A 12,889-nucleotide genomic window follows, 5' to 3' on the forward strand; every position below is an offset into this window, starting at 1 on the left:
CATATGCCATCTTGGAAGACAACAATGCATTGTCTGAGAGCACACCATCTGCAACCAGGAACAGTGGAATTAGGATACAATGAGAGATAAATCATGAAGGTAAAATAATGTTTTATTTTAGTATGTATTTCATGTAGTTTCATTGGTTGAATTTGGATTTCCTGTATGCATTTCCATTTGTATTTTGTGAAACTAACTTATTAAAGGTAACATTCTAAGGATGAAATTCAAGCTCACACAATGGGTATTGGTTGTATGTTGCATGAGGGATGCCCCATAGGCATAGCAGTCAACATTGGGACTGGTGTGAACAACCATGACCGGTGGCCAAAGACTGCAGGCGGGCTGAGGATGAGAGCGACAACGAGGTGATAGGGAGTTGCTAGAGCATGTCGGTGATTGGAGGAGCTCAGATGCCTTTTTGCCAAGAAGACAGGGTCGCCGACAGGAGGTGCCAAAAACTGGTGGAGAAGCCTAATGGTGGTAAAACTGTTGCAGTGGAAGTGATGGTCGGGGAGGCTCGTCAAGCGATTGTCGCCAGTGCAGCGACATATAAGCAACTGACATATCCAACCCTGCAACTCTACGGGCATAGTATAGAGTACGGGGGGGTGGTCATGGGACCCCCCCTTAATACAAAATATATATTTTTTATTTAATTTGATTTTTTAAAATAACTTTTACAGTTTTTTAAAAATAAAACCGCGAAAAAATAATAATAAATTTTTTAAAACTTTTGGCAAAAAAATAAAAAAATTATATATATATATATATATATACTTTTTTTTTGAATATCTATAGTATAGCCAAATTGGATAAATTTTTCCTCCAAGCCCCAAATTTGACTTTCACCTAATATAGGTGAATTTATAGTCAAAATTCATGGAAACGACCACCTAGATTTTGATGGTGAGATAGGATCTGGTCTACCTGATGCCTCTATAAGATGTTTCTCCTCATATCTGCCTCTTGACCTCCTTCAAAATCTCTCCAAAGGATATACAAAGGTAGTCCAACCACTTTGATACCATGTGAGATTATGCTTGAAGCAACCAAGATCAAAGAGACCATAAGATAGCACAATGATCAGAGATAAAATATATGACAAGAATACACTGTATTCCTATCAAGATGCAAAAAAGATCAACTGGATCATCAAGATTCATTACATACAATGTAGATGAGCCTACTTATAAAGGCAAGGGTAAGAGACAAGATATCACACAATAATGACTTGTGGCTCAATGAGACACAAGGGTAGGTAGGTGTAGGCAGGAGAAATGGTAAAATATTCCACATGAGTTGGATCACCCACTGAAGATTGAATTATTACTCCACAATAAGTGGATATGATAGAGCAATAACAAGATCACAACATAAAAGGTAGAAATTCTCCTATATACACACTCCCAATGTAGTACATCTCCCTAAGTCTCATATCCAAACTACAATGGTATGCATATACCTTAAGTAAAGTGTAATTATATCCAAGATGAATAAATAATTACACCAACACTACCACAACCATCTCCTTCTCTGTTCCTACTTACTGGTTGATTGCTACTTAGTAGTTTTATTGTCTAACTCAATCCATTACCGATTAGACTATACTAGTAGACTTAGATAAATTAGATGACATACCAAACATAAATAAACATGGTTGACATCAATGAAAACACAAATAACTGATCATAAAGCATCATATCATATTTATATTATCACCAACAGTCCATTAATCTCCTCGTATCAATATCATCCTTTACTGGTACATCATCATCTCCCTCAATTATGCCAACATGCCAACATTCTCCCCCTTTTGCATTGATGGTAACCCTAAAAGAATGCAAGAACTAAAGGAATGCAACACCAAAACAATCAACTGATGATAAATACCAATAACTCATCATGACATGCTATACTGATCCTTTCTTCACTTGTTCTTCACCTTTCTTGTAGTACTTCTCCTTACTAGTTCTTCTCCCCCTGATTGTTACATTTCTACTCCCCATTTCCTTTCTTCTCCCCCTTTTATAGCAATACCAAAGGTGCAAAGGCATCTTATGTCATCATTTTTGTTGCTACTCCCCCTGAGGAGTAGCCCTCTTCTCATCAATCCATAGTGAAAGATATTGAAGAGTTCCACTGGATTAATGCATCACTAGAATCCTAGTTGATCTTGTAGGGGTATAACCCCTAACTTTCCTCTAAGATATTCAAAGGTTTCCTTAGGAAATGGTTTGTTGAATATATCTACCGACTGCTCCCTACTTGACACATGCTCCATTCTCACTTTCTTTTCTTGTACCCTTTCTCTTAGAAAGTGATACTTAAATTCAATATGTTTTGTCCTAGCATGCAACACATGATTATTTGAGATGCTTATTGCACTTGTGTTATCACAATATTTGATCACTAGTCCTATCATATCCTCCTTGAATCCTTCCAAGACATGCATCATCCATATAGCTTGTGTACAGTTTATAGATGTAGCCATATACTCTGCTTCTACTATAGAATGAGATATACAAGTCCGTTTCTTACTGGTCCAAGATTCTAGTCTACCACCTAGAAAGGATTCTCCACTTGTTGTGCTTTTCCAGTCATCTACTTTTCTTGCCCAATCTGTATCTGTGAATACCTTCAAAGAGAAATTTCCTCTTTATGGATAACACAATCCATAATCAACTATCCCTCTAAGATATTTGAATATTCTCTTCACTACTATCATATGTGTCTTCTTAGGGCTCTTCTTAAATCTTTCTACTAAACAAATTGCATGGGCAATATCCAGTCTGCTATGAACAACATAATGAAGTTTCCCAATCATAGATTTGTATTCCTTCTCATTCACTAAGGGTGAATCATCTTCTTTTGAAAATATGCAACTTGTAACCATAGGTGTTCCAACCATTTTATAGTCTTCCATTCCAGAGGTCTTTAACACTTCCTTCACATACTTAGACTGACTAATAAAAATTCCACCTTTCAGTTGTTGGACTTGCAAAACAATGAAATTTGTTATCTCACCTATCAGAGACATCTCAAACTCTTCTTTCATCTCATCTGCAAAAGTCTTACACATATCATCATTTCCTCCAAATATGATATCATCAACAATTACTTCTACAATAAACATCTTGTCTCCTTCAGTCTTCAAATAAATATTGTTTTCCTCACTGGTTCTCTAAAATCCTATCTTTATCATATGTGCATGAAGTGTTTCATACCATTCCCTTGGTGCTTGCTTTAATCCATATAATGCTTTATGCAGTTTGCATACCATATCCTTATCTTTTGACAATGTAAACCCATCAGGTTGTTCAATATACACCTCTTCTTCATGAATACCATTCAAAAATGCTAACTTTACATCCATTTGGTAAACTTTAAAACCTTTAAAATCTGCATATGCAAGTAGTATTCTAACACCTTCAAGCCTAGAAATTAGTGCAAAGGTCTCTCCATAATCTTCACCTTCTTCTTGTGCATATTGTTTGCAAACTAGTCTTTCCTTGTTTCTAACAACTTTTCCTTCTTCATTCAACTTGTCTCTAAATACCCACTTTGTACCAATCACATTTTTATCATCAGGTCTAGGAACAAGTGACCAAGTGTTGTTTTTTCTCAATCTGATCAAGCTCTTCATTCATTGCCTTTAACCAATCATCATCCTTGAGAGATTCTCTCACTTTCTTCTATTCATCATCTACTAGATCAGATTTGCTGGTATCATCAGGTTTATGAGAGAACTCGTCAACTTTTACACTTCACACTCTCTACAATCTTCTTTGTCCATTTGTTAAAACACTTTCAAAGCTTTTCTTGTAGTGGAGTAGCCAAGGAATATTCCTTCATCACTTTTAGGGTCCAATTTACCAGTATATTCATCTCTTTTTATAAAACACCTACTTCCAAAGATTTTAAAATAACTAACAGTAGGAGTTTTACCATACCATAACTCATAGGGTGTCTTTTCATTACATTTCTTCACCAGTACCTGTTTCAATGTGTATACTATAGTGCTGATTACTTCTCTCCAAAACATCTTAGATACATCTCCTTGTATCAACATGGTCCTTACTGCTTCAATAATGGTTATGTTTCTCCTTTCTACAATTCCATTCTACTATGGTGTCCTTGGAGTAGATAATTGCCTCTTTACTCCATTTTCATCACAATATCTCACAAACTGATCTAATTTAAACTCTCCACCCTAATGAGATCTCAAGCACTTAAGATTCTTACCAGTTTCCTTTTCTACTAAGGTTTTGAATGCCGTGAAATTGTTGAAAGCTTCTAACTTTTCCTTTAGAAAAGTAACCATCATACTAGAAAAATCATCAGTAAATAACATGAAATACTTGTCACCATAAAAAATTCTAGTCCTCATAAAACCACATAAGTCAGTGTGCACCAAAACTAGAATATGCTTAGAAGAAAAATATTTACTCTTAAAAGAAAATGTCGTCATCTTACCCAACTGACATTCTTTACACATCACATTGTCTGGTTTAACAAGCTGTGGCATACCACTCACCATACTAGACTTGCTGACCTTAACCATGTTATCAAAGTTCATATGACAAAACCTTTTATGCCATAACCAACTATCTTAAACCTTAGCAACCAAACAATTGTTTACACTAGCATTCAGATGGAATAAGTTACCTTTAATTTGTTTACTAGTAGCAATTAATTCTCCTCTATATCCTAAGATCTTGCACACTCCATTCATAAACTCAAGATGATAGCCTTTGTCATTCAACTGACCAACACTCAACAAGTTATGTTTCAAATCTTTAACCCAATATACATCATCAACATTACTTTTAACATTCAAAGAGATATAACCTGTACCTTTTACCATACAAGGTGAATTGTTCCCAAATATTACTACACCACCATCAAATTATTCAAGAGAAATAAACTTGTTCTTATCACGTCATGTGGTGTGAGCAACCACTATCAATAATCCATTCATCACTGTTGTCAATGTGAAATACTAAAGCCTTCTTCTTAGACAGATCTTTCTTAACAACAACAGAAACAATGTCCTCATTTTCTTCATCCTCAGATTCTTCATTAGTAACTGCAACATAGCATTGTTTCTTTCCTTTTCCCTTATATTTTCTAAAATTTTCCTTTTGATCACTATTAGGACAATTTGCAGCTATATGTCCTATCTTGTTACAAGAGAAACACTTAAGAGGAAGCTTGCCTTTGTACTTACTAGTGCATCTAGGAAGTCTTTTTTCCAATAGAGCTTCAAATTCCATTAGATTATCTTCATCATACATATCAACTTTACTACCACCATGATGACTTGACCTACATTCATGACTATGGCAAACATCTTTCCCTTTTCTCATTGGTGCACTAGATACAGATGCTTTAAAAACATATTCTATCTTAGGTACACTATTATTAAAACTATTGAACTCAAAAGCAGTGAGCTTGCCAATTAAAGAATCAATAGTAACCTTATCATCACTGATTGACCTCAACTGTTGAATAGAAGACACTCTAATGGCATAGGCATGCAATATGGTTCTAAGAATTTCACTCACCACAATATCTTCTTCTATAGTACCACCAACACTTTTTATTTTATCGCCAACTTATTTTATCCTCTATCCATACTGAGTGATATTTTCTCCTTCCATCATTCTCATATCATCAAACTTTCCTCTAAGACTCTATTCTTTATCCTTTTGAACATTCTTATCACCACCATATATTAATTCTAACTTTTCCCAAACTTAAAAAGAAGTTTCTAAACCATGGACATCAATATATTCAGTATCAAAAAGTGTACTTACAATGGCTTCCAATGCTTGAATGTTTTTTTCCTGCTCCTTAAGCTGATCTACAGTCAGAGGACCAGTAGGAGGTACATACTTAGCAACAACATGTTTCTAGAACTGAGAACCCATACCCTTGATCTAAATATTCATTATATAACTCCATATTCTATAGTTGTCCCTAGTGAATTTGGGAGCCTCCTTCTTAATCATCTTCTCAAATCTCTACCTCAAGCAGTTAAGCTTCTCCACAAGGAGGACCTAGTGCTTGGATACCAATTATTATTTTGAGGATCTGGTTATTATTGAGAGTGGGGGTGAATCAATAATAATAATAAACTGAAATGTTTTACCAATCTACAAATACTTCTCAAAAACAGTTCATAACTAGTACTAGTAACTACTCAATCAATCACTTAAAGTAGATTTACCAAACTACTCATTCATATGCTCGTCAACATGTAAGAAATGTAATGATATCAAATCCACATATAAACAAGTCAACCACCATATGAACACTAATATTTTTCATGTGGAAACCCAAATGGGAAAAACCACGGTGGGAATCGGTACCCACAATTTTTACTCTTTCGGAATGTGCCTTGTTGAAGGCCTAGTCCGATTAGGATCTTTACAATAATACCCGGTTAAGAGGAAACCCTGTTACGAGTCACCTGGTGAAGGAATTTTAATCTCATCCCCATTAGGAGCTCTACCCTATTAGGATTAACCTTTCTAAAGGATTTAAACTCATGTTAATGAGCCACTCGGTGAAGGGAAATGCAATATCGGGCCTATTAGGACCTACCCAGTTAAGTGATTTTAATAGTGCTATAACTATTAGGAAAAAATAGGTAAATGATCTTATCACAACACTCTATGATTGCTAGTACAGATCAATTTTAGCTCCAATATTCTTCACACATGTAGACACCTCAATCTAGTTTGACACACTCTTCTTCTTAGATCACCGACATAATAAACCTTCTCAAACTTGACCTAAATACATTTTTCAACTCAGTTGATTACATAACCTTAACTTATAATGAATTTACATCATAGATCATATGAGATCATTGCAAATCATTACAATTCATCATATAGGCCATTACAACAAATTTCAAGAAAATTACAACCATTGAATGATCGTAACACGTCACCACACATCGATATGATAAGTTGTCAAGCCCTTATCACATTTAGCTAAGAACTTAATTGTTTCCCAAGAAATTCACTCCTTGATCATCCTCAAACAATATCTTATCCATTCACATGGAATCTGACATGTCAACACTAAGTTAAGAACATGAAAATATTCATTTCCGAACCATAAAACGTCACCGATTAAAGATCTTTTTACTGATTCTCAAACCCTACATTGAATATATGACAACCAATTAAAAACATGAATTTTGGTTCTCCAAACATGATGTGGTTCCTATCATAGACTCATTATAATGTCATAAGCATACATTCCAAACCGCAACACCTAACTCAACACCAATCTCTACCGCAACTATCTCTTTCTTTGTTCTTGCTTACCGGTTGACTGCTACTTAGCAGTTTTGCTGTCCAACTTAATCCATTACTGGCTAGGCTATACTAGTAGACTTAGATAGCTTAGATGACATACTAAACATAAATAAACATGGTTGCCATCAATGACAACACAAATAACTGATCATCAAGCATCATATCATAATTATATCATCACCAACAGTCCATCAATATATCATCGCCAACAATCCATCGATCTCCTCATATCAACATCATCCTTTACCGATACATCATCATCTCCATCAGTTATTCCAACATGCCAATAGAAAAACTATTGTAAAACCACAAAGATATAGCCACAACAAATCTTAGTTATACAATAAAACATTCACCATACACCAATGAAGAAACCTCAAAACATGCAAATTAACAAATTGAAATAATAATACCTTTCACATGCCAAGTAGGGTTTGATTTCCATTGATCTTGTTTCATATATTTACTCTTAGAATTTTATATTGTGCACAAGATCTGAACAAAGAATGGATTGTGGTTATGAAGTCGCTTGATCGCAAGAGGGCTTGATAGATGCACTAGTTAGGGTTGATAAGGATGAAATTATCCTCTTATATAGAAGACACTTTAGAAAATGGAGGGATAAGATTAAGAAGTGAAAGAAAGAAATGGTTAGTTGGGATTAAAGGGTAGGAATAAGAAATAATAAAATATGAAGGGGGTAGGTAGACGAAAATTAAGAGGTAAATGACATGTGTCATAAAAGGGAAAAAAATAATCAATTAAGTAAATGAATTAAAAATTATTTAATCAATAGAGGAAGTGGGGCCAACTAAATAAATAAAATATTTATTTAATTTATAGAAAAGATAATTTAAATAAATAAAAATATTTATTTAAATAAGGAAAGGCTAGAAGAGGATTAATGAATTAATTAAATAAATAAAATGTTTATTTAATCAACCTAGGACAATTTTAGGTGTCTAAATATACCAATGTGAGATGTTTAAAATTTGACATAAAAGATGGTCCGCAATTGTTATATAACATTCTTCCTATTAGGAAGAAACAATACCAAAGTTGTATAATTAATTTCTTCCTATTCCTGAAATGAAGACAACGAAAGAAATACTAATATGTATGTATTATTTGAAAACTACTTGAGTGTCCCCATGTCGATGTTGAAAGTTGCCCCTTCCAAATTATGCATTGTAGGCCACATTGACAAAAATGACAATGCAAAATCTAGTGGATATGTATGTAGAAAAGTATATATAAATACTCAAGTATATCCTCTAATGATAAATATTCTACCTTCAAATGCCTCTCAAAGGTATCCACACTCATGTCAAACTATGATAATGATCATGTGACAAATGAAAAAAAGTGTTTAAAGGTTTCTTCATATCAACAAAAGAATAATTATCTCCATCAAAGATAAGATGAAAATCATAAATTGTGTCTTCTAACCTAAAATATAAGACTCTACAAACAAACTTACAATGTGTATGAAGTAGTCATCTCAAGTAGCCATACCAGAAAGATAATGTACATCTTGTTGCACTAAATCATAAGTAGTCTTGGATGTAGAAGCATAAGAATCATAAAAACCATTGGAATATTATTTTCATCCTCGAATGATTTTGTGTTGAAACTAGATTCTTTAGTGTGAGCGTCTAATGTTGGAATGCATGAAGTATTTGAAGGAGAAGTAGAATATTTATGGCCTTTTTATATTCAATATTTTTGTAATAATTTATGACTTCTAATATTTTTTCATCATATGGAATAGTATCAGAATCATCTAGGTGAACTAACATATCTAAAAAAGGATCATCTGTGAGTTGAAAATCATTTAGATCTAATAGTTGAAAATCATTTAAATCATCTATGAGTTGAAAATCATTTAGATACTCAATTCTTTTATCTAAGATGAAATAGAAGAATTAAAATATGAGAAAATATTCCTTGTGTTGGTCTTAGTATTAAGATAGATATTTTCAAGAATATAAATAGTATTAAAATATGAATCTTATTCTCCTAATCATTTGGCGATTGAGGAACTATTTCAATAAAGTAAAGAAAGAGGTTAATAAATTTAAAATTCTTCATCATATCATGTTGCCAAGTATTATAGTTTTTATTTCTTAATTCAATTATATAGCTCAATATATTGAGCTAGCCATGATAAACTCAAATTTAATCACACTATAGACTAATCAAGAGAGTCAATCCAAAGAAAGTACAAGATTATCCCCTGAAGTCACTCAATCAAGAGACCTCTCAATAGTATATAAGGTTGACACTTTCTACTTAGTGTAATTAAAAGTGTCACTTGCCAAAAATAGTGAAGTGGATTTGGTTCTAGTACATGCAGGTGTCAAATTTGGCCACATAATCAAAGTACAATTTTTAGATAGATTGGGATCGATTTGATCACGCTATTATAAAATACAAGAAAACATATGTGCTTTGAAAAAAATATACCAAACAAAACTACACTAGGAGCAATAATGCAACCAGTTCTATAATCTTAATGGTGACCTTAGATTTGCACTAACAAGATCCCAATTATAATTTTAAAATATTCACATAAAGAAGAAACCCCCAAATTTGATATTTTTTATCAAGTTTTTTTAATTCTCTAGGTCATCATTCAATAGTTGAAGCTTTGATACCATGCTAAAGTCACTAAAGAAGTCGAGTTCACTTGATCACCTACAAGAACCATAATATCCTTCTAGAATAGAGAATTTAGAAAGAACATAAATTGGTAATAATGGATTTAAAATATATTGTTATGTAATGTGATCAATGATGTGCATATTTAGTCTATAAAATGTACAATGAGACCTTTTTTAAATAGATCATGTTGAGAGATAAGACTCAATAGGATGATGACAAGTGTCTTAATCTTATGGCATGTGACAACTAGGGATAAGGTCACTTGACTACAAGATATTTAAAAAAATATTTCTAACTCTTGAGTAAATGTCCTAACTAGGAACTCATTAGATAATGTACATCGTTCACTCTATAAAGGGGGAAACTAGATAGGAAATACCACTATTCATACCAACATATTTTATGAGACATTTTTACAATTTAGGGATAAAAATAGGTGTGAATTGATTATTTTTAGTAGTCAAAATAAATTCCTTATCTCTTGTTGATGAATATTTAAAACAATTACACTTAATTATGATATATTGGATAAAATCTACACCCTTAAAAGAAAATTGTTCTAAAATAGAAAAAGTGAGGTCTGTTTGGATCTAGGATCCACTATATGAAATCACTTGGTAAAAGAATCTCTATTTTGAGAAGTTTCTTGTATATTTAGACATTGATACTATGCAATAGTTACCCATTTGACTCTCATAACTTGTTATATCTTGTAGAACGATGATATGCATTTCACAAGACAGTTATAAAAAACCAATTAAATATAATATGTAAATATTTTGATATACAAACAATTAAATATAGCTGTTTATTATGTAAGGGGTGAGGTGAGAAGGTAGGTGTGGATTCTAACCACTTTGTATGTGCATAGGACATGTGTGCCTAATTTGTCATGTGCAAGAGTTACGTATTCGAAAGAAGGTGAACATGTGTGTCATCCAGATTAGGTGAAAAAAAAGCCAAAAGTTCAATTGAACTAGTGTGAATAGATCTTACCTAAAAATGATAAAAAACACTAAATGTGAAATTACCTTGTTTACTAGCAATTTTTAGCCTCAACTATGACAATAAATATAGTGCATGGAACTATAGGTGTGATAATGGCATAGGAAAAAAATCTGTAATGTCCTCAACCCCAATTTATGAATAATTTTCTATTTGATAATAAAATTGCAATTTAAATTGTAATAACATTGAAACCACAAAAACTAATCAGCTAATCTGTACTGAAAAAAAGATTAAATTAAATGAAACTTAATACAATGCCACTAAAATTAATATGTGTTTTTGAAATAAAAAACATATAACTAGATCTAAAATCTAGTTTGCAACAAAAACAAACATTATAACCCTAAACCCACAACAACTATTACAGCATCACCAATTTCATTGTAAAAACGACAAACTAATATTATTTGACTTTCAAATGAAATATACTTAGCAATGATTTTTTATAAGCTTAATAATAGTTTTACAAACCCTTTCACAACACACAAAACACCAAACTATAAAGAAAATTTCATAATTATGCTAAGAAACTCATTACACACTATAACCCACAATGCCAAAACACTTATGCTCGACAGATTCTTCTAATAGTGGGAACAAAGTTGCAAGTTATAATAACGAAAATGGCGTTGGACATCCAAGACAGAAATCCTGTTGTGCGAGGAGCTCCAGTGGTGAATCCCAATGATCAACTCTTTTGGTTCAAACGACCCCGCCTCATTCTTCATCTCATACATTTTTCCCTATATCAGGTTGGAAATTTTTTCCTGAAAACCTTCTTTCAAGTTTCATCTTTCCATGCTTCACAAATTGTAATCGTAGAATGCTTGTTTTGCAGAGTGCTTTCCACCTTGCTTTTTTCTTTTGGGCATGGGTAAGGAAGAAACATCTACGTTCAAAAACTATCATTTCTATTTTTAGATAAGTTTAATTCTTGGCTCGATAGAATTTTCTCTGCCCTAATAAATTCATAATCATTTAATTGATGCAGTATGAGTATGGCCTGGAATCCTGCTTCCACAAACAGATCGCAAATATTGTAGTTAGAGTAAGCTTGGGGTAAGTTTATTTGACTGATGATTTTTATATTTGATTGGGTTAGATTATTTTTCATCAAAGTTTGAGATCAAGCTTCATGATCTAACATAAGGATGAGAATTTAAGAAAGAGAAAAATAAGAAAATGTTTCAGATCAAGCTTCATGACCTATCATCAAGATGAGAACTTAAGAAAGAAAAAGTAAAAATAAAGATCATCACGATACATTAAATTGAGATATTTTTAATCTAAAAAGTATTTTTATTTGATTAGAGTTACAGTTCAAATACTGTGCAGCTATGTAACTCTCCCTCTCTACGCTCTTGTTACACAGGTATGCATTGATAGCTGAACACATTTCATTTCTTGTTTCTAGAGTAGCGTTGTAAGAATGAAATATGGGTTTTGTGATTGCAGATGGGGACAAACATGAAAACCACCATATTCGGTGAAAGAATAGCCAGCTCCTTGAAGAAGTGGCACCAGAGAGCTAAGAGGAACCTTGAGGAAAGGCAAGAAAATGTATCAAAGTGGACAAACAAATTCACCCGAAGGATCTTCTCCAGTTCATCTTTTCCACAATTACAAAAGTGTAAGAGACCCAGAAAGCTTGGAGCAAAAGGAACAATTTGAACATAAGCTTACACCTTCATCTTCTTACGATCTTCACCTGAATGCCAACAATGATTCGAAGGAAGAAATACATGGAGACACACAAGACGTTGAGGCAAATGGCTCTGATTTCACCTTTCACTTATCCAAGCAACAATGATTGTAGAGCAACAAAATCATGGCAACTTTCAAGATTTTGCTATATATATCAAAAGACTCAAACTATGAGGGTT

General features: G+C 33.0%; 1 protein-coding gene across 1 annotated transcript; it reads left to right on the top strand.

Moving 5' to 3' along the window:
- Window positions 1-11,629: 11,629 nt before the first annotated feature.
- LOC131079928 (MLO-like protein 9) lies at window positions 11,630-12,677 on the top strand. Its single transcript, XM_058017972.2, has 5 exons — window positions 11,630-11,758; window positions 11,845-11,880; window positions 11,998-12,065; window positions 12,318-12,378; window positions 12,462-12,677. The coding sequence occupies exons 1-5, from the start codon at window positions 11,630-11,632 to the stop codon at window positions 12,675-12,677; spliced, it is 510 nt and encodes a 169-aa protein (XP_057873955.2).
- The last annotated feature ends 212 nt before the right edge of the window (window positions 12,678-12,889 follow it).

This window comes from Cryptomeria japonica, chromosome 10 (assembly GCF_030272615.1).
Source record: "Cryptomeria japonica chromosome 10, Sugi_1.0, whole genome shotgun sequence".
Lineage (NCBI taxonomy): Eukaryota > Viridiplantae > Streptophyta > Pinopsida > Cupressales > Cupressaceae > Cryptomeria > Cryptomeria japonica.

Excerpts from the sequence above, each read along its gene's own strand:
- LOC131079928 (XM_058017972.2), top strand. The coding sequence starts at position 11,630 with ATGGCGTTGGACATCCAAGACAGAAATCCTGTTGTGCGAGGAGCTCCA. Across the intron at positions 11,881-11,997 it reads CTTTTTTCTTTTGGGCATGG|TATGAGTATGGCCTGGAATC; the intron begins GTAAGGAAGAAA and ends TAATTGATGCAG. Across the intron at positions 12,379-12,461 it reads TCTACGCTCTTGTTACACAG|ATGGGGACAAACATGAAAAC; the intron begins GTATGCATTGAT and ends TTGTGATTGCAG.